General features: G+C 40.2%; 1 protein-coding gene across 6 annotated transcripts in view; it reads right to left on the minus strand.

The window, feature by feature from the left end:
* CDH18 (cadherin 18) overlaps positions 1-23,287 on the minus strand; it is a 614,393-nt gene that overhangs the window by 100,114 nt on the left and 490,992 nt on the right. For all 6 annotated transcript variants that reach the window (XM_083623835.1, XM_083623834.1, XM_083623830.1 and 3 more), the window contains one exon: positions 7,637-7,756. In XM_083623835.1, coding sequence (XP_083479961.1) covers positions 7,637-7,756 — 120 coding nt within the window. The remainder of the gene's footprint in view (positions 1-7,636; positions 7,757-23,287) is intronic.

Below are 23,287 nucleotides of genomic sequence, written 5' to 3' on the forward strand. Positions count from 1 at the left end.
AAATCCCTTAAATATAAGACTTTCCTTATGGTAGTGCTGAGGCTACAAACCTCAACAGGTCTTACTTCTGAACAGATATACGCATAAGACTGTGATGAAATAAATAGGAAGCCCCCTTCCTCCTCCAAATTTACCAGTCTTATTGAAACTTTTTACCTCCCTTCTATTTTCTTGGATGATTCACCAAGGAAACACCTTCACATTTGCTTCTAAATATTATTCTAGGTAAGCCTCAAAGATAACTCTGGCTGTCAAGAGTTACAATACATGTGGGTGGTAGATAAAAACCAAGAAGGAAGAAAGTAAAATTCAAAATGCAGAGTAGAAACTTTGGAAACACTATTTTGAGGTTGTTTTGAGCCAGATATTCTGAAGAATTCCTTGCAACAAACAGAATGCTTTGACTGCTGTATAAATAAAATGGAAGAGACTTATTGCATTTTTAATGACAAAAATTGCAAAGGGGGGAGCTCCCCCCCCAAAAAAAAGTCTCTTTGGTGAAAGAACTTGGTATTTATAGAAAAGCCATGAAATAATCATTGGCAGACTTGCTAGTAAATTTTAGTTTAAGCCAAGTCAAACGCTCTGTTTGAAACATATGTCTGCAATAAAGCAAGGCTTGACCAAGAAGATGAGCTTTGATTCTCTAATGTGACCTCTTCTTAGCAGAGCAAAGTAGAAATCAATCACATATAATAATACATTTCAGATTGCTCAGCAGAGGCTATCAGCAAATGGCTCAGGGTGTAATTGAACATTAGATCTCCAAGGCATAGTCTCTTTCACTGCATGCTCAAATTCTCCCCCTAAGATTTGTTAGCAAATGTGTCTTTTCGGCATTAACACTTGAAAAACACTTCACTCTGACACACCCCAAGGACTCATTCTTACAGCCCAATATTATGAATTTTTATTCAGCAGTTATTCCATCCCATCTCTATATAGACTCACAGGCATGAAGAAAATGAGCATTCCACCCCAACCCCCGGAAAATGAGACTGACTCTTGAGTTTCTACAAGTCAACATCATGGGTATGCCTTATGACTGCAGAGATACAACTGGCAGAAGTCTCCTTAGATGATTCTGCTACATATCTGCACTGGAACTGACTCAATACTTTGTGAAAGAAATGAGGCAAAGTAACCTACAGCTCATAGATTCTGACTGAATGCAGGCAACATCCCTTAAGTCAATCCTATAAAAATGAAGTGTGTAGACATCTCTGTAAAAAAACGTGTTAGGGGCTCTTGATTAACTGGATAGCAATTCTTGACAAAATATTATTCATTTTTATACAGGTATTTCTTTAAACTGCAGAAGGCAAACTTCATTTGAGAAACAAAATAAAAAAAATCCTTCCAGTAGCACCTTAGAGATCAACTAGGTTTATTATTGGTATGAGCTGTCTTGTGCATGCACAACTTCTTCAGATCTGAAGGAATTTTTTTATTTTGTTTCGACTACGGCAGACCAACACGGCTACCTACCTGTAACTAGAATCATTTGAGAAGAGGCCTTCCCTCATATGTGTGAGAGAAGAAAATGTCCCTTTTATGCCAAGTATGCCAACACTTGTCTTTGTATGTTATGGCAAGCCACAAACCAGGGCTGTCCAACAGGTTGACTGTGATCTACTGGTCGATTGCAGAGTGTCCCTGGTCGATCCTGGTTGATCTTTGAACCCCCAGCAAAACGCCCCAAAAGTTCAACAACTTTGGCTTCCTAAAAAAAGCTCAACAACTTCTGACAATGGGTAGATCACTGCCTGTTTTTTAATATTGTGAGTAGATTGCAGACTCTTGGAAGTTGGACGCCCCCGCCATAAATCATGAGCATCTTTTATTTTGTTTTGGTTTGCCCTTCCTCAAGTTGGGAGAAACAAATCATGAGGCTTGATTTACTTTAATGTACAAACCAGCACTCATGGTTTGTGAAGTGTAGGTGGGTTCCCACGAGGGACGACACAACGATAACAGCAAGAACCTTTATTGAACTAACAGAACTGGACGACAGGTGCAAAGCAACTGCTTATATACATTTCTGAAGGTCTGGGCCACTCCCACTCCAAACGTGATTGGTTATCTAAACTTCTAAGCTGCGAATCATGACTCAGAGTTTAAGGGCCAATGGCAGAGGCCCAAATCCTGAAATGTTCTGTGATTGGATATCATGTATCAAATCACAGAACAAAGGAGAAATTTTGGAAAAGGAGGGGGACAAAATGAGATTGCAGAGTTTTGAGAAACTAAAAGGGAAGGTGAGAGATTGGCTGCATTATCATCAAATAAATGAAGCGTTCAAATTGGATAGCAAAATTGGCTTCCAGGTGGAAAAATCAAAATTGGAGACAGAATTGCTAGAACCCAGTACTAAGAATTTGTCAAAAATGTACAACTTGCTGCTGAAATGGAATACAGAAGATGAAACGGTTAAATCAGCTATGATTAAATGGGCTCAGGACATTGGTCACAATATCTTGTTTGCTGACTGGGAAAAGTTGTGGACCACCGGGATGAAATTTACGGCATGTAATGCCTTAAGAGAAAATATTATGAAAATGATCTATAGGTGGTACATAACCCCAGTCAAGCTTGCAAAGATTTACCATTTGCCTGACAACAAATGTTGGAAATGTAAAGAAAAGGAAGGTACATTTTTTCACCTTTGGTGGACGTGCCCAAAGATTAAGGCATTCTGGGAAATGATCTATAATGAACTTAAAAAGGTATTTAAATATACTTTCACCAAGAAACCAGAGGCCTTTCTCTTGGGTATTGTCGGCCAAGGGGTGTTAAAGAAGGATATAACTTTTTTCATGTATGCTACAACAGCAGCTAGAATACTCATCGCGAAGTACTGGAAGACGCAAGATCTACCCACACTGGAAGAATGGCAGATGAAGGTGATAGACTACATGGGTTTGGCAGAAATGACGAGCAGAATCCGAAACCAGGGAAGAGAAACAGCGCAAGAAGAATGGAAAAAATTCAAGGACTATTTAAAGAAATATTATAAAGTTAATGAAAGTTAGAATGATGTTGGATTAGAAAGTAAATGGTTACTATTAGTAATGGTTAAGACAAGGAGAATAAGGAAGATTAGTCTAAACTTTAACTAAAATAAGGGAAGATTTGCTGAACAATTGATAAGAATTTGGAATACAGAAATGGGAGGTATGAGGAAGTCGGGGAAGGAAGGTATAAGAAATTAGGATACGAAATGGTACATGTTTTTTGTTTTGTTTTGTTTATGTATGTCTATGTATGTCGTGTTTATATGGAAAAACTTTTGAATAAAAATATTTAAAAAAAAAAAAACAAATCACAGAACAAAGGAGCTCACAATCCTTAGTCCAGACTCAAGCTCAGGCAAACACAGACCACTGAATACATAACAGTTTGATTCTAACACATCATGTTAAGCCAAGCCTTGTGGTTTGTTACTCCAGGCTCAAAGGTGAGTGGAGTAAAATGGGAGCAATTCATCAACATGCTCTAACCTGCTGCTTCTTCACAGCAAGTCATGGCCAATGGCTTAATGTGAGGTGTAAACAGTGGCTAATGCCTGCTGCAAAAAAAGAACGCATCATCTAAAAACAAAGTGCTTTTACAGTACAATTATTGATTTTTATCAAATGCAAATTGCATGTTGCATGCAGCATATGCTCCAACTCTTGAATTTGTTTCAGAGGAAATAATCGTTTCCTTTCTTTCTTGGGGCTTTGACCTTCTAAGCTAACTCAGGTACTGCAGCAGCTGCCAGAAGTCTTTAAAATTTCTGCCCAGAGCCCTTGGACCAAAACAGTGAATATCTGAGGAGGCTATCAAAAAGACAATGAGAAGTGGAGCAAGTGAGGAGGGATAGAAAGAACACAGTGCTAAAGCAGTTGTGGCTATATGAATAAAACATGCAAATAAACTCATCTGCATGTACTTTCAAAAATGTAATCCAACTCTATCTATGAGTGATTTGGAATTTTTTTCTAAAACCAAAAGTGAAAAAAATGCAATTTGACAACAATGGGGTGAGTGGAAAATGAAGCTGGATGGATAGCTTTGCATACTTAAAGCATGTCTCTGCTGCCATCATAGTTTGTATTTTTTATGTTCAAATGATTCATTTGTGCATTCCTTATTTTTCCACCCCAACAGGTATGACTCAGTTTGTTCATCTTATGAATCAGTATTACCAAAAGAAAAGTAAATATAAAGTAAAATAATACAGAGGACATCACAAAGTTTATAAGTGACACATTTCTCTATCAATGAGAACAAACACTCATCAATACAGTGCCATTTTACTTCATGCCCGAACATGCCCTACAGAATCGTTTTACTGGAACATGTTGTTGAATGTGTTTGCCACATATAATTTCAAAACCATTCATTTTTCCCATCAAAAATAACAGTTCCATTCACTTTTTTGCTGAACAGCAATATTTTAGTGACTAATGGAGCTGTAAGCCTAGTGTAATTTTGAAGATACAATTTCACATTTGAGAGTGAAAAGAAGAATATGGCATTTTAAACAGTGTAAAATGTCAATAATCAAACAGCAGGCAAGTTTCTGGTGTTCAAAGAAAGACTATACTGATCTCAAGGAGAGAGAACTCTCCATCTAAATAAGTCATGAGGGCCCTTGATTAATGCTTTAAGTTCCTTCACTATACAATATGGAAATGTACTTCTCAGAAATGTAATTGCAATATTCTAACACTCACAGAAACAACAATTTTCCAAACACAACTGTGACATTTTAAAAAACTCATTTCAAAAAGATCACATACAATAGTTTTCCTTAGACTTCACAGAAAACGGAAACATAGCCCCCAAATTTAAGAGGCAGAGTTGGGCCTAAAGAACCCAAGCTGAGAAGAACAAAGATGATACACTGAAGGTGATATACTTTATTGGCTTTTTCATAGCACACAGCATGTATATAGAAAAGTAACCAGTTTTCGGGAGCACATGAAGAATAAAAGTCACAATAAAATGCAACCAATTTTTGTTCTCTTACTGAGCACCTCTGCTCAGCATATCCTTTCTGTACATTTTTGTCTATTCACTCATTACCTTCAGTGTCCACATGTGGGTTGTAAAAAAATAGGTTGGGAAGCAATGGATGAGACCACCTTTGTTTGTCATTAACAACAACAACAACAACAACAACAACAACAACAACAACAACAACAATAATGATAATAATAAAAACAACAACAACAACAAAAAACCAGGAAAGACCCAGTTGCTCCCAAACTGTCCTTGGGAGTGGCTCTTGGTGCTAGGAAATATTAGCAACATTTATGTTCATTAGCAGTAGCTCTCCAATTACTTGCACAAACAAACAAACAAACAAACACTGAGAAAATCCCCTTCAAATTTTAAAGGTATCAAGCCCAGGTGACCTTGAATCCAGCATTCCACTAGAAGAAGAACATTAAAAAACCAGACTATATCTGTTTTTACATCCGAAAAGTGCAAGATCATTCACATTCAGCTCAGATGCTTTGGAAACAACCTTATAGATTTAACTCCAATTTCAGCATACGTGGGACAGAACAAGCAGAACAAGAAACAGATCACACCCTAAACATTATGCTGCAGATCATAGGTAATGCTATACAATGCTTTTCCATTATTGTAGATGGCAACAGGTGAACTCTTAGGCCAAGAGAATAAATATTGTCCTTTAGCACCTGTGATATATATATATGCTCTATGAGCGGCAGGAGAATTCTCTGTTCATATAAGGGGCAATCTCCAAGCATACTAGGAATATCTCTCTTTATAGAATGAAAGTGGAAGCCCCTATGGATGTAATGAGTTGGATGTTAATCACCTTACAGAAAATATATAGGCACAAAAAAGGATACTCTCCAAGAACCAGAAAGCAAACTTCTACGGATAATGTATCAACAACTGAAATATATTCTTCACATGGATAGAGGATCAACATTTATATTATAACAACACTGCTTAAAATTCAAGTAGTTCAAAAGACTTGTTTTCATACATTCAGTTGACAATAAGCAAGCGATCAAATTCAGAAGGTTGCTCAAAAACAAAGCTAAAATACGCCACTGTAGACAAACCATGTTTTTATGAGGCAAATTTTAAACATAAGAACTTTGTTGTGATGTAAACACTATCTGAGAGGCAGAGGCAAATCGTTAACTGAATAAGAAAAGCCTTCTCTTTCACTCCAGGCTAGAGCCAGAGAAGACATAGACAATACAGGAGTTCTTCAACAGTATGCCAAGTGGCAGTTCAACGGTCACAGTTGCTCTCTGTTGCTAAGGAGATATCAATGTACCTGTGATACTTCTCCATTTATGTACATGCAGAATTATCCAAAGGGTCACTTTATGATTGGTCATTTAATGAATATTCCATTCAAACTTATTGGTCCATCAGAAACCAATTGGTCCATCAGAAAGCAGTTGATTGGCCTGAAGGGAATATAAGGCCAGACACAGCACTGTTTGGTGCAGTCCTTGGTGGACCATGAAGAGATTTAGTGAGGGATTTGAGAAGAACCTAGAGAGAGAATCTGGAGGTGTTGAGTCAACCTGGAAGCTGAAGTCATAGAAGATCTATGAGATAGATGTTGAAGACTCCAGCAGCATTTGAGGAGGAAGGGGAGAAGTGAAGGCCAATGAGATAGCAGGTGTCAGTTGACAGGAGGAAACAATGAGTTCTTGGCCACATTGAACACGTCTGGTGAAGACATCAGAAATGCCTGGAAGCTGTCTGAGGGAAAGTGAACCTCAAAAAGAGGGAAGAGGTTTTCTAAACAAAGCTGTGGGCAGTGGTGGAGGAAGCCGCTTGAGCGCGTGGGGTGGTGCACCCAGGGGCATGGCGGGCCGCCCATAGGGGTGGGGCACACTGTGGGGCCTCCGGAGTCTGCCTTCCTCCCCCCCACTCAGCCGCCCTACAGCTGGGGGGGAGGCAGCGGCCAGACTGTTTGGGCAGCGTGGAGCCTGTACACACCCAAGCCACCGTGTCTATCGCAGGAGAGACGTGGTGGCTCTGGCATGCTGCAGGACCCGCAGTGAGTGCCACCTGGCATTGTGTCACCCCCCAGTGGTGACACCCAGGGTGGACCACAGCCACCGCACCCCCTTCCTCCACCCTTGCCTGTGGGTCATCCGAGGAAAATGCGGGAAGGAGAATTGCCTCTGGTTATTCATGCAGGGATAGGAACCAGAGTAAGTACCTAGACATTTTCTTAAAACAGTAGCACCATTAATGACCATGAAAAAGCTACTTAAAGCAATAGCCACACTAACAAATAACAGTAAGTTACAGTAACTGCAACTGCCTAGAGTGCTATTGTGCTCATGTCATGCATTGAGACTTTCCGTGGCATTTGTTTGACGACTTTCTTTTTAACTGCTTTTGAGTTTTCTTCTTAGATTGTTTTTAAGCGGAAGTCTTAAATCTTTTTTTTTATTGTATCCATTTTGTGTAAGCCACCTTTCTGTAGTTTTTTAGACGGGCAGGGTATATTTATATTAATAGTGATAATAACGTAACAGCACATATTGTTTATGCCTTTTAACTGAATATGGGGAGGAGAGAACCTCCTAAAATATGCCTGTAGATATGTCACTCACAGTGGAATGGGTGTACTAACCTGTTTTAGGGTCAACAGAGAAATATGGCTGTCCCTGAAGAATACTGTACACGACCCGAGCGCTGTTTCCATAGGTGGGGTCATCAGCATCTGTAGCTGTCACCTGAAGGACTGAGGTACCTATGATATCCAAGAAAACACGATTTAGTTGACATATATCAACATTCCAATGAAAATGCAATATCTGCTTTTTAGCAGCGCCCTTTGTAACATTTTCCTCAAGACAACTAAAGGTAAAGGACCCCTGGCAGTTCAGTCGTGAACAACTCCAGGATTGCGGCACTCATCTTGCTTTACAGGCCGAGGGAGCTGGCGTTTGTCCGCAGACAGTTTTTCCAGGTCATGTGGTCAGCATGAATAAACCACTTCTGGCGAAACCAGAGCAGCACACAGAAACGCTGTTTACCTTCCCACCGTAGTGGTACCTATTTATCTACTTGCACTTTGATGTGCTTTTGAACTGCTAGGTTGGCAGGAGCTGGGACCAAGAAACGGGAGCTCACCCCGTCGCGGGGATTCGAACCATGACCTTCTGATCAGCAAGTCCTAGGCTCTGTGGTTTAGACCACAGTGCCACCTGCATCCCTAAAGACAACTAGATCCTGCCCAATAACTCTCTTTTGTTTGACTACTGGCTTTCTTGATAACAAAGTGCTCAGGAGCTCAACATAGTGGTTTTCTGCCGAAGATTGATATCGCAAACCAGGCATAGGCTTCTCATTGGCATCTATGCTCTGTTGGGCTTTGAAAATGGTGTCCCTTGGAACTTGGTATTCATGTTATGGGCTGTAACTTTGTACCATGACTAGAAGGATCCCAGCTGATATGGGTGGGTTGTGCTTATTGTAAGATACATGCATTAATACCGAAACACACATAATTGTTTCCATACAGAAGCTCTAGAAAAGGTACTTTAGAGAAGCTAAAAAACTTGCATACATCCTGCTGCCCACAGTTAGCTCCCTGTAGTTACTCAAAGAAAGGGCACTTTTCACATACAAATGACACCTGACTCATAAACTGGAAATTAAAGTAAGGCTGTAATCTTAAGAGTGTTTAAATGAAAGTTAATTCCATCAAAATCAAGAGAAGCTACTTCAGAGAAAGTGTATTTAGGACAGATTAGAAACATCTCATTGTCTGGAGAGGTAATTACATTTCATTTATCAGACTTATTAGTCACTTGTTATCCAAAAGTCTCCAAGCAACTTACAGCATATATATACTGTATGTATGTCTCTCTGTGTGTTCTCTCTCTCTCTCTCTCTCTCTCTCTCTCTCTCACACACACACACACACATATATATGCAGTCCTTTCCCCCCTAAAATGTTTAGGGGTACTCTCATTTTGATTCAAGAAAATCACCGGGAAAGGAAATGAAGCCACCATCGGAGGTGGTAACAATCAAACTGACCAATCACCATGATAGATTCCAACTCCTACTTCACACATTAAACGCTCACTTCCATCTGAGACTCAGGAAACACTGTGACAGGAAATTAGGCCACCATTGGGGGTAGTAATGGAACTGACAATTCACCAAGCTAGAGAAGAAACTTAAAAAAATTAATTTTTTTAGTTTCTTTTCCTGTTAGATTCACAAAATGTTTAGGGGTATGCAAACCCCCTGCATACCCCCAGAAAATGCAGTGTGTGTGTGTGTGTGTGTGTGTGTGTCTACATCTATCTCTCTGTGTGTATCACACACACACACACACACACACACACACAGAGAGAGAGAGAGAGAGAGAGAAAATGTAATATAAACACTGACAACTGGGAAACACTGGCCTGCGAACAGCCTTTACCAAAGGTGTTATGGGCTTTGAAGACACTTGAACTCAGGACACAAGGGAGAAATGTGCTAGGAGGAAGGCACGCTTGGCAGATCCACACCGTGATCAGCTTCCGCCTGGAAACCAATGTCCCCACTGTGGAAGGACATGTGGATCCAGAATTGGCCTCCACAGTCACTTACGCACTCATTGTTAAAACTGTGTTTATGGAAGACAATCTTACTCTGCTATGAGTGATCGCCAAAGAAGAAGACATATTACCATGGGGGGGGAGTTGGGGAAATCATATGATACATTAATATTTCATATAACTTAACATCCATTAAAAGACTCAAATAATAAACAAAGCAATACTCTGACTCACTAGTTAAAAAATAAACAAAAGTGAACAAAACCTCAACCTCCCTCTGCTCCAAAAATCATTCATATTGAACCAACCATTCCCCCCCCCCTTTAATCTCCCCACCCCACCGATAAGTCTGGTGTCAAGGCCAACAGTTGCAAATCAGTGGTGGTTGAGTCCAGTGTCCTTCAGGGATAGTCTGGGATCTCTCCTCTCCCTTCAGGGGAGAAATATAACAAAGCAAAGCAGGAAGATGGTTACAAAAGTTGTACCTGCTTTGCAGTTGACCTGGCCTGGTTCACACGGAGAAGCTATTTTTAAATGTCTCAAAGGAAGCAAGTGAGTGCTGATCAGAGAAATCCAAGATTTTAATATGTAGCTGAGATTGGTCATTACATTGTAAAGCAGGAATAAATTATCTGTGGCCCTCCAGAAGTTGTTGAACTCACACCACTGTCAGCTTGCATGGGCAATGGTCAGGAATATGTGAGTTGTAATCCAAAATCTGAAAGCCCACAGATTTCTCATCCTTGTTGTATGTGTGTGTTCATTAAAGAATTTTCATAGTTAACAAAGGTACAATCAGCGTCTTTGTTTTGAATTCATAGTTACATTCAGTATGAGACACTGCTGTCATAGACATTGTGAGGTTGTGGGGGAGAGGGGTGGGGAGAAAAAAGGGGGTAGTAATTTTTCATTCTTTTGCTTAGTGTATGTGTAGAACTGGCCCTATTGAATATATTCCAAGACAACAACAGACACACTACAAAGAAATCATAAGCCACCTATTCTCTGTAGCTAGGAGCATCTTAACTAGACACTGGAGAGACCTGTCAGGAGTAAACGTGGACCAGTGTATGGGAAACAGCCCTACTAGAAAACCTAACCAACAAACTGAAAATAACACAGGGACAAACAAAAAAGGATGTGTTTACCCCAGTATGGTTCCCCTTTCTTACATATACAATCATACCTTGGAAGTCAAATGGAATCCATTCCAGAAGTCCGTTCAACTTCCAAAACGTTCGGAAACCAAAGCACGGCTTCTGATTGGCTGCAAGAAGCTCCTGCAGCCAATCAGAAGCCGTGGAAGCCCCATCGGACATTTGGCTTCCAAAAATAGTCCGCAAACCGGAACAGTCACTTCTGAGTTTGCAATGTTCGGGAGCCAAAACGTTCAAGAACTAAACTGTTCGAAAACCAAGGTATGGTTTTACAGCCCAACAAGACAACAACATAAACTCCTCATCCCTCTTGTAAAATCATTACAGTTCTAAGCACCTTTTACTTGGGAGCAGTAGGTTGAAGTAAGTGTGGAATCGACACCGGATCCTGCTGTGCTCCCTTGCTGAACATCAGCTCCTCTGCTTTCCTGAACATATTGTCACTAGGCAGTTTCTTAGCCCTTCTAAGGAAGCAGAATTTTGAGCCGCCTGGCAGGGATAGTAGGGACTGAACACAACTGCCCAAATGCATCTTGAAATTTCCCCTGAAATCCTCTGAAAGATTTCACACATCTCTAATATTTGGTAGCCTTGTGGTACATCTTTTAAAATCAGTTCTTTTCTCCCTGTATGCACAGAGGCTTAAATTATTCAGTGTACAATTAACACTCCAAATTAATCCCCTATGTGCTTTTTAGAAACTGAAGACTGGGTAATATGAACTCCATACTTAATTCTTAGAAAAGAGAGGCCAAAGGCTGAAGGCTCCATCAGAGGGCTCAGGACTGTTTTGGAGCTAAACGTGAAATGCAAGCAAACTTTGTCCATGGCAAGGTATGTGTGGATTGACTGGGATTAAAATAAGTATGAGAAGACTCCCTGGAAAAGACCCTGATGTTGGGAAAGATTGAGGGCACAAGGAGAAGGGGACGACAGAGGACAAGATGGTTGGACAGTGTTCTCGAAGCTACGAACATGAGTTTGACCAAACTGCGTGAGGCAGTGGAAGACAGGAGTGCCTGGAGTGCTCTGGTCCATGGGGTCACGAAGAGTCGGACACGACTAAACGACTAAACAACAACAACAACAACAACAACAACAACAACAACAACAGCTCTTTACTGCTCTTTACTACTAACTGATATTGGCATGGTGATATTATTCCTGTGTAGGAGTCTCAGTTTGTACAGAAAGTGGTTAATGAACCCAGAATGGGTGCTTAAGATTCACAATCAGTGGCAGTGTTGCTGGCCACATCTATTGTTAATAAAATTATAAATAAATAGTGCACAATAGCTTGAGACACCTCAAGGAGGCAAGAGGAGATTTGGGAAAGAATAATATGAAAAGTGATGGTTGAATATACTTTGTGTGAGCAAGAAGATCAGGAAAATTTTGGAGCAGCAACCAAGAAAGAAAGAAAGAAAGAAAGAAAGAAAGAAAGAAAGAAAGAAAGAAAGAAAGCTAGTTTTGCACTCAGTAAAGCACTTTCTGGCATCTCTATCTGAGCTCTGCTGAGACAGTGGTTATGCTCCTTTCAGAAGTGCTATGCTATCTTTCTCCAGCTATGCCCAATTTATTACATGAACACATTTAATCTCCAGTGATCTCCTTCAGATGAAACCAAACCTGTGAGGGGTTGCTCTGCAAATGTTCACCTGGTGGAGTGGGGAGCATGTACCAATGTATTTCAAGGTTGATCTGGGGCTTAAAACATAAGACCTGGCAATAATTCACTCTGTTAGCAAAATACAGGGTGTGGAAGCTCTGTATCTGGGAGGGTTCATTCAAGAATAATGAACACGGAGGAGAAAGTCTGTCCTACTCTCTCTTTCTATCTTGTGCCACATCTAAGTAGCTTCACAGTTACCAGTCTCCTTTCAAGAGGTGGCAAATGGTACATACGATATTCCCCATAGTGCTTATTGTCTCTCTTATTCTAGGGAGGACTAGATACAACACATAGGGTCTGGGCCTCTTCATGCCTCAATGGTAAGCGTGGAGGCCAGTGATAGTTGTGTAGTAGCCTAGTGGACTGCTAGGCACCCAGCATGGTGGAAGCCTTGATACTGTGTTCTCCGCAAAAAAGAACAGTATTCCATGAAACAAATTTAAAATCAGTCCCATGTTTTCCTCCTGCCCTAGTCAATTTCTAGGGTTGCTTGAGTAATGCAATTTTCACAAATTCCAATAAGAACTGACCTGATCTGTTCCTCCTAGACCATGGGTAGGCAAACTAAGGCCCGGGGCCCAGATCCGGCCCAATTGCCATCTAAATCTGGCCCACGGGCGGTCTGGGAATCAGTGTGTTTTTACATGAATAGAATATGTCCTTTTATTTAAGATGTATCTCTGGGTTATTTGTGGGGCCTGTCTGGTGTTTTTATATGAGTAGAATGTGTGCTTTTATTTAAAATGCATCTCTGGTTGTTTGTGGGGCATAGGAATTTGTTCATCTTTCCCCCCAAAAAATATAGTCCAGCCCCCCACAAGGTCTGAGGGACAGTGGACCGGCCCCCTGCTGAAAACGTTTGCTGACCCCTGACCTAGACTAATGTGCATGTTGGACTTTTGTCACCCACCAGCTTTTGCGGTTCCCCAATGTTCCAATGTATATTTTGAGAAAGTATACATGTCCACATGCATATTTAAATGCAAAATGGTGTGCCTATTTCTCTTCTTAACTGCAGATTAATTCAGAAATAGGACAGAACATAATTAAGGGTGAATATATGAAATGTGACGTGGAGCAGAAATAGATTGGTTTGTCCATTCCTACCTATTTCTTTCAGATTATGTTGATGTTGAAAACACCCATAGCTTTATGCTAGTTCTTTCTCACCACTGCATTAGCATTGGAATTTTGCAAGTTATATGCCAATGAGAAGCTGAAAAGGAAAGACTTCAATCTGCATCTCTGCAGACAAATCTTTAATGTTTAATGAGGCAGTTTAATAAAATAAAAAAGGCAAATGTCTGCTGAGAATGCAAATTTGTATGCATGACTTGCCATCCTTTTGGTGCACTGTTAAATTCTCAAATGGATCAACGTTGAACAGGCAACACTCCTTTAACACTCTAAGGAGTGAAAAAAGACAAAAAAAAGACAGAGCTATATGAAATCTCCAAACATCTGACTACCCACATAAGGCTGTTTATTTCTCTGCCTCCCTCCCTCCTTCCCTCTCTTTTGGTTTAAAGGAGTCGTCAACACGATACAACTTTAATTTTGTTTTATGCAGGCAGTGAATATTGTCAACAAAACAATAAATAGTGCATGGAATCAAGTTGCGAGATAATTGCATAAAAATCATGAGTTTGCATTCTAGAAATCTACAGATTCCCCCTTCATTTTTGGGGGCAGGGGGCTACTCTGTTCCTTTTAGTTTTGAATGTGTGTGTAATGGAGAGGGAATATAATTAAAAATAAATAAGTATATTGTGTGTGGATCTTATGCCTATAGTCCCTTTAACTAACTAAAAAGAAAAATATTAAAGAGACTGCAGATTATTTTAAACCATAATGTTTTCTTATTACAGCCCAATAGCCACATTTCCATTTTTGAATCCATTATCTATGAATTATATTAGCAGATTTTCAGGGAGAAAATATGCCTCTTTCATCTGTGCATACATACCTCACTTCAACCACACAGAAAACAAGTTTCAGATACAAAGCTGCACAGAAAAAAGTTTCAGATTCAAGCTGTATGAAATGTGCAAAATCAGACATCAAGCACTTCTACCCAATCACAGAAGGCACCCATCTGACCCCCCCAAAAAAACCCTATCAAACTTCAAAATTTTAAGAGTCAAACTTCGAAAAGTGAAATAGAACATTGTTCATATGATCTGTTGCAAGGGATCTAAGGTGAACACTAAAGGAAACTCGATGAGCACTTCTAAGGGACTGACCGCTAAGAAGGAGTTTGTATGTAGTTTGTATGTAGTGATAGTACACCTAATGGAGGCTTCTGCTTAAGGTAATTTTGTTAATTTTAACCTTTTGCTGCCAGCCCGATGTACGTGAGCTATCATATTATTAGGTCTCTTAATATGAACTGGATTGCTTCAAGTGAGCATACTGTTGATGATATTAATATTGGATATTGATAATTGACCTATTGGTATGTTTTATGCTCATTTAAAACTTTTGATACATTTTAAGTGAATTGTCCACTGTTGAATGGCCAATGCTAAATCGCATTGTGTTAGAGTTTTATTATGCATTATTGTAATTGTTCTATTGCATTATTGTAATTGTTCTATTGCACTTAAATCATTTCCCCCCATGAACTGGTTTAAGCACAATCAATTCAAATTTAGGCTTAAACTTTTACATCATCACAAAATAGAACAATGATGGGGAAGACAGATATATTAAAACTGTTGTAAAAAAAAAACAGCATTAAGCACAAATCAATAAAAATCTTAATTTAAATCTGGTAGTTAGCCTTTCAAATGTCATTATTACCCATCCAGCCTCACAGAGTTTCAAATCTTAGTTTGAAAGTAGCTATTTGCCATAATACAACATAAAAAATAAAATAAACATCACAAATATAATCAAGCTTTTTCAGCACTATATTTTACAAGTGACTTGTTGAACTTGGCTCCAGGTTAGTGTCTTTAAACTATTGCAGTATATAAACAAGCTAACAAATATGAGGACACTCACACTTCAGAAATGCACTTTCACAGCTCTAATGCAAATGAGTTTTAAGAGATGTACATGGAGGTAGCGAAGGGACGCGGGTGGCACTGTGGGTTAAACCACAGAGCCTAGGACTTGCTGATCAGAAGGCCAGCGGTTCGAATCCCCGCGACAGGGTGAGTTCCCGTTGCTCAGTCCCTGCTCCTGCCAACCTAGCAGTTCGAAAGCACATCAAAGTGCAAATAGATAAATAGGTACTGCTCCGGCGGGAAGGTAAATGGCATTTCCGTGTGCTGCTCTGGTTCGCCAGAAGCAGCTTAGTCATGCTGGCCACATGACCCGGAAGCTCTTCGCCGGCTCCCACGGCCAGTAAAGTGAGATGAGCACTGCAACCCCAGAGTCGGTCATGACTGGACCTAATGGTCAGGGGTCCCCTTTACCCTTTGCCTTATATGGAGGTAGCACTGGGCCAGAAGTGGGTTTTTTGGTAGTTTCCGGTGGTCTTCGTCAGCAACTAATTCCATCAGGACCACTTTGAGATGGAATTGGGAAGAACTGGACTAATTCCCATTCCCCCAACTGTCTTGCCACCAAGTCCAATTGTTACACACATGATTCATCCGCAACCTTCTTTGTTTATTGGTTGCCACAAAGCCCATTCCTATATGAGGCTGAATTTGGTCTGAGACCTCCATTTGCTAGCTCCTGCTCTAGCCCCAAGCACAACACTGCACTGGCAAAACAGCACAGCTGTTGAGAGTTTGTTTTGAAATAATAGTTTTAATATGGATGCTGCTAGGCCTACATCACACCAAGAAGCTATGGTATGTTTTATGCACATAACAGAGTTGCCATGACGGATTAAAATAGACTATGTCATGTTTGTGTTTTTCCTGTGGAAGTTGCTTGAACCCGAGTGCTTTCCATAGAAGCTTACAGAGAAGACCTTGGAAATCTGATTAGGATGGTAGAGAAGCAGCCATGTGATCTAAACAAAGTGGGAGCATGAAATGTTTTGGCAAACTGAGGCTTGAAGTGTGTCCACCATCCCTGTGTGTAAAACCATGTCTACAACAAGGTCCGCATCTTTCATTTTCTCCCCTCATGGGTGGATTATTGTAATTCACAGTCCGTTTTTATGTGGGTCCACCAATATAATAAGAAAATTGATGGGGAAAATTAATGGAAATTTCCACCACCCCCCATTGCTGATTTATAGAAATGGCTAGTTCTTCTTCCTATGTAGGTGGTTGGGCTTTCCCTTTCCTACTGCTATTTGCCTCGTTTTGTTCATTTTGCATATATTAAGGAGTACTACAGGATCTAGTCTGCTGCTCTACGTTTGGTAACTGTGAATTTTTATTGCTCTAATTTGCTAGGAACTCATTTCACCAACTAGATGGGCTGGAGGGAGATAAGAGTTATGTGACAGCTTTGTCAATGCTTGACATTTGTTTAGCCACATGCAAATCCAATTATTATTATTATTAATAATACCCCGCCCATCTGGCTGGGTTTCCCCAGCCACTCTGGGTGGCTCCCAAGCCAATTACTAATCATTTAAACATATTATACCTGACTTTGTATTAATTCTGATCTATTCAATTCTCTATTTTCCATTTTCGATGTAGATTCTTCATCATTCATAATCCCATTTTATATCTTTTCAGTTTTTCATTTCCATCAAGCTTTGTATTTCAATAAACCAAGTAATTTGTTGCAGTTACATTCAGGAGTCTGTGGTTTTTGCTCAATGTGTGTAAGTTTTACTCCTTGGTCCATTGGGTTGCCACTAAGCAGGATCAAACCTTGAGTGGGATCCCATGAGTGTTAGTGCATTGTCCAGGATTCTGCAGTGTGTGTGTGTGCTGATACTGATTAGATCACCAGATTAACAATTAGTGGGGGGGGGATTATATGTGTGACTTCATCATTTGTGGATTTGGACTAGATGCTACATTAACTGATGCTGTGGCGCAAGCTCTTGCTTGCAAGTTCAATGAGACTGTCAAGACCCATAGCTTGACAGCTGGTCGGCTTGCTTTACATGACTTACAGACAGCACCAGGGGCCACTGGGGGTTATGAATCACCTCTTAGGGCATGTCCACCCTGCTCCAAACCAGGAAGGAGGTCCTCCATCTTTATTCAGAGTGAATGAGATCTCAGCTTTGGGACGCCTAGTCCTAAGCTTCTTATTTCAAGAATAATAAGAATTTGTCTTCGACAGGCTCTTTTGCCCGATCCTTCTCAGCTCTGCCTGCTTCCACTGCAAGAGCAGAGGACTTGGCTTAGTGTGGTGTAGTGGTTAAGAGTGGTAGTCTCGTAATCTGGGGAACTGGGTTCGCGTCTCCACTCCTCCACATGCAGCTGCTGGGTGACCTTGGGCCAGTCACACTTCTTTGAAGTCTCTCAGCCCCACTCACCTCACAGAGTGTTTGTTGTGGGGGAGGAAGGGAAAGGAGATTGTTAGCCGATTTGAGACTCCTTAAAGGGAGTGAAAGGCGGGATATTAAATCCAAACTCTTCTCTTCTTAAAACATGACATTTTTAATGGTGATTAACAATAGGTAGGGCTGTTAAAAAGTCTGTACCCAGACCATATAAAAACTCTACATCCGAAATATATAATGTACTTTGGGCAATTTTAGTAAATTTGTATGGCTTCCAGCTCAGTACATTCTGCAATTGTATGTAGTCACTTGGCATTTTCTATTCTACTTTTGCAAAATTACATGGGCGAGGCAAAGAGCTATTATGCAGGGCATTGAAATAACACCTCCACTGGACATCTCATTCATTGAAGGCATTTCCCATATACATGCAAACATACTTGGCATAACCATTAAGCACTAGAAAATTGCTGTTTTTTAAAAATCAAATAATAAAAGTTGAGGTAGCTGATTTTAGGGAACCATGCAGTATCACAGCATACCTACAAACAGTCCTGATAATAAGTGTAAACCCACTGAATGCAAAATAAACTCCTATACTTTTAACGGTGCTTGCAGGGCTGCCTCAAGAAAGTTTAAATGAACAGAATACCCAGAAACTTGATGGATTGTGCCAAAACTCCTGTCAAGGCTTTCAACAATCCACTAAGAAAACACACACTTTAATATTTACCACAAAGCATTTTTGCTATGTGCAACAGTGAATATTTTAACATTAAACTGAAGAAGAAGAAATGCAAATTAGAACTGCCATCAGGAGAAGCAGTATGCATTTGAGTGCAATTCTTTTCCATTTGGATTAATGGGGATTTGGGGAGAATTTTAACGGTTCACACTTTAAAACACTACTGAGAGGGTGCTATATTTTTAAACACTGGAATGGAAGCTTTTACTTTGCTGTTTTAATTGTGCCAATTATGCTATTGTAAATTGACAAAGTAGCCCATCCGCTGAATGGCACTGACAGCAAGCCCCACCTATACTATACTATACTATACTATACTATACTATACTATACTATACTATACTATTTGACAGTGGCTCTCCAAACTGTCAGGCATAAATTGTATCCAACCAAGTCAGATGGGTGGGGTACAATTAATAAAATTATTTATGTATTTATGCATTTATGCATTTATGTATTATTATTATTATTATTATTATTATTATTATTATTATTATTATTAATTACTATTATTAGCATGGACTGAATCTAGAACCTCTTTCATGCAAACAATGGGATCTATTACTGACCTATGGTAAAGGAGCAGGTAGGCCACCAGACTAGATTTACATTCAATCTGATCTAATAAGATACTTCTTATATTTTTATACACTATTGTCCAAGAATGAGCACACTCTCCTCTGCATTCCCAGCCTGTAGGTTTAGATGCAATCTGCCAGGATCCATAGGGATTGAGCAGGTTAGGAATGAATGAAGTCAAGTTCTTGATCTCATTTGACATAAGCTAGACAATGTTTTTAATGTTAACTTTTGACCGATTTGTCAAGGCTGCGTAAATCCTGTGAATTATCCCTGAAAGAATTGCATCCAACTTTCTGATCCATATATTCTGTTTTAAAAGGAAGGAAACTTCAAAAAGTGGTGCTTTTGGAGTCCGAAAAAGGAAAAGAACAAGTGGCTCGCACCTCCTGCTGATAAGAAGGGAAAGAAGTGGTTGCACGAAAAGGCTCTTGATTTTGAGAATGACATTGATGTGCTCTTTAACAATCTCCTTACTAAGCAGATAATGACGGGCTGAAAAGGCAGAAGGGAATCATGAGTGAAATTAAAAGTGAGGAACTTATTAATAGAGAAGGATGGGTCTTTAATATAACACACATCCCCCGCAAAACTAGCATTCTTTCCCCCTACAGCTTCTAATAATGGATTTCTTTGGAAGCAGAGATTTTCAGAAGTCCTGAATGGCCCACAGATTTCTAGAATGGATCACCTCCCCAGGAATTGAGGCAAAGAATTAGCTTCAAAGTCAGCCAGACAGTTGAACAATGAGAAATTGCGGGCAATGGATGTAATGAGAAGAAAATAACTTGAGCAAATTATAATTGTGGAAGCTGCACGTTTTTGTCATTGGAGTTCAAGCCCAGCTTGCATAACCTGTGCACCTTCCTCTAAACCTAGGAATAACCTTTTCCACATGTACTCTGCCCTGATGAGCACTTGATAATTCTCTCTTCCTTTTGCAGTCCCACATAAAAGCAACATGATTTTTTTTTTTTTAAGTTACTGGTGAGCAGCCATGCCTGATGTCCAGGCCTGAGGCATTACACTGGTCGTCTCAAAATGCTGCAGGCTTCCTTCTAAATTCTTTATCGATTTTGCCAGAGGAGCAACCTCCAAACGAACTTTACATGTCACTTTTAGCACAGTCGAGCAAAAATCCCAACAGGATTTCTTTGGAAAGTCCTCCCAAGCAACAGACAGGTGAAGTAACTTGCCCAGGACCATAGCTGTCAAGCGTCCCTTATTTGGCGGGACAGTCCCTTATCCCAGCACCATGTCCCGCTGCTGTCCCTTATTGATGATGTCCCTTAAATAAGCTACGGAAGGTAATGGGGCCATTTCTATGTCCAGCTGTCTTTTGTCAACAACAAATTGCTGCTGTTTTTTTGTGTTGAATATATGCTATATGGTAATTTATGGACCTAATAGGTATCTAAAGCCATTTGCATGCAACAAAATATGTATTTTATCAAAGTAATTGTTGATCCCTTATTTTGGCTGCTGATCCCTTATTTTCGAGGCAGCTGGTCCCTTATTTTCAAATCTGTAAGTTGACAGCTATGCCCAGGACCCGCTTCTATGAATGGGAAGCTGCACTACAGCTGCAGGATAATGTTACCTTCTAGTAGGCACCACGCTGAATATGGGCCATATGAACTGTATCTTAAAAAGGCTGAGTGCATCCAAGATATGTCAGGAGGTCCTACACACAAGTAGGAATCTGATAGAGACACATGCCCGACTAGCATGTTCTCTACTCCTGGTTGGTCATCCAGGAGACTCAAAAGACTTCTCCAGCCTGAACATCACAGCGACTAAAGCCTCAGAGACATCAGCACACTTCAGGAACAGCGGAGTATGGGCAGTCAGCGTAACAGACTCAGTAGCACAGCATTTAAGCTAAACTACTTTATTTACATATAATACACTCAGAGCATTCTAACTCAGCTCCTTCCTCTTCAGCATCAGACAGCAAAGAGAAAGGACAAAGGACAAAAATCCTACCTCATGGAAACACAGTAATTAAAACATCCTGTCTCTGTTACTTCCCACAATGTGGAGTGAAAACATGCACCTTCATGTGATAAAAACAATCTCATGACTGCAAGCATGGGAAAAGAATTCTAACAAGATGATGCTATTAGTGCAGGCCAGAGAGCCTTCTGGGGAGCAGTTTAAACAATCCCACCCTCCTCAGTGTTACTCATGTTGCTGTTGCTGCAGCAAAATAGTTTTTGCACAGGTGCTGTGTCTACAAAAACAAAATAGTTCAATAACTGTTCAGCCTCTGAGCTTTGGTGTGATATAAGTGAAGAACAAATCGGATTATGCCTTTGAGGTGGTGGCTCAGCAGATACTGAAGTCCCTTCTCCAAAAACTCTGACAAACCTATTCTTTATTGGAAAGGGTTTTCCCCCCATAAAGCTTTATATTACTCATTATCTGCAGGCTCTTATACTTTGTATGTGTGGATGTTTAGCTGAGATTCCTGCATTGCAGGGGGTTTGACTAGATGGGCTTTGGGGTCCCTTTCAACTCTTCAATTCTATGTTCTTAATTGTCTGGTGTTGTTTTATGATTTATTTACTTTTTAGTTTGCAGTTTTGTTATGCAAACTGATTTGGGGAAATCAAGGTTGGTCTATAAATGACTAAAACCAGCATAAATAAATAAATGACAGCAACAGAAGGAGTGACAGAAAGGACAACCATGGCTTCAAGTTACAAAAAAGGAGATTCTGACTAAACACCAGGAAGAACTTTCTGACACTAAGAGGTGTTCAACAGTTGAACAGTCTTCTTTGGGAGGTTAACAACTCTCCTTCCTTGAAGGTTTTTAAGTAGAGGGCTAGATGACCCCAAACTCTACAATTCTATGATTATATGGCATTCTGAGCATTCAAATTGTTCTCTGTGAGATTCTCTGTACAAGCACACATTCGAAACAATACCAGATGCAAAAAGATACATTCTAGGAAGCAACATGAATGCTCACACTGGTTCAGATGGGAAACTGTTGCCACAAAGGCCCTGGTTTGGTTCTTCTACGCTGTTATAGCAACTGTGTCGACATATATGGTTCCAGATACAGATGAATTAGAAACATATATTGAAAGGAAATGTGCTTTCCTTGCAATGAGAATTACTGTACCTTTTATTTTGCACATAGTGCATACTTATAATATAAAGCTTTTTCTATACTGGCAATTTCCTAAAAGAAGATTAGTATCCATGCATGAACAATAATATAAATGAATATACAAGTGGTCTTTTGCATAATACAACTGGCCACTCAATCTGTGCATGCACGGTATATAATCACTGAATATTTCATATTTTACAATATAATTTGTGGACGTTAATCTTTTCTTGGGAAAGGGTCATTAGAAGAACACAAATATTATTGCAAGGCTTTCAGGTAAAGGGGAAAATCATATTGGCTTGTATATAATAAGTATGTTTATAATATCCTACTTTTTTAATGAGATGGGCACAATATAGGCAAAGTGAGGCACTTGTATAGAGACGCGGGTGGCACTGTAGTCTAAACCCCAGAGCCTAGGGCTTGCCAATCAGCAGGTTGGCGGTTCGAATCCCTACGATGGGGTGAGCTCCCGCTGTTCGGTCCCAGCTCCTGCCCACCTAGCAGTTCGAAAGCATGCCAAGTGCAAGTAGATAAATAGGTACCTGGCGGGAAGGTAAATGGTGTTTCCGTGCGCTGCTCTGGTTCGCCAGAAGCGGCTTAGTCATGCTGGCCACATGACCCGGAAAAACTGTCTGCAGACAAACGCCAGCTCCCTTGGCCAATAGAGCGAGATGGGCGCGCAACCCCAGAGTCGTCCGTGACTGGACCTAATGGCCAGGGGTACCTTTACCTTTACCTAGGCACTTGTATATCCCTCCAATTTCAATTTCTTTGATCTGCTTTTTTGACAGGCCATATTTTGACAGGGTATGGGCTGAAGACACATCTGGCCAACACCTTGAGTGAAGCTAAGCAGGTAATGCTCTGGTCACTGCCTGCAAACCCCATGTCTTGGGTTCCATGATGGAAGAAAGAAAGGTGAGCTCCAAATGTAAGAGCATACATAAATAATAAATATATGTGGCAACATATATCCTGAGTTTTGATGATGTACCTACTCTTGGTAAGAAAGAAAGATAAGAGGACACTCAGTCTAGAGACTCAAAGTGCCTTCACAATTATTTTATTCCC

The sequence above is a fragment of the Podarcis filfolensis genome, assembly GCF_964270895.1.
Source record: "Podarcis filfolensis genome assembly, chromosome: 7".
Taxonomy (NCBI): Eukaryota; Metazoa; Chordata; class Lepidosauria; order Squamata; family Lacertidae; genus Podarcis; species Podarcis filfolensis.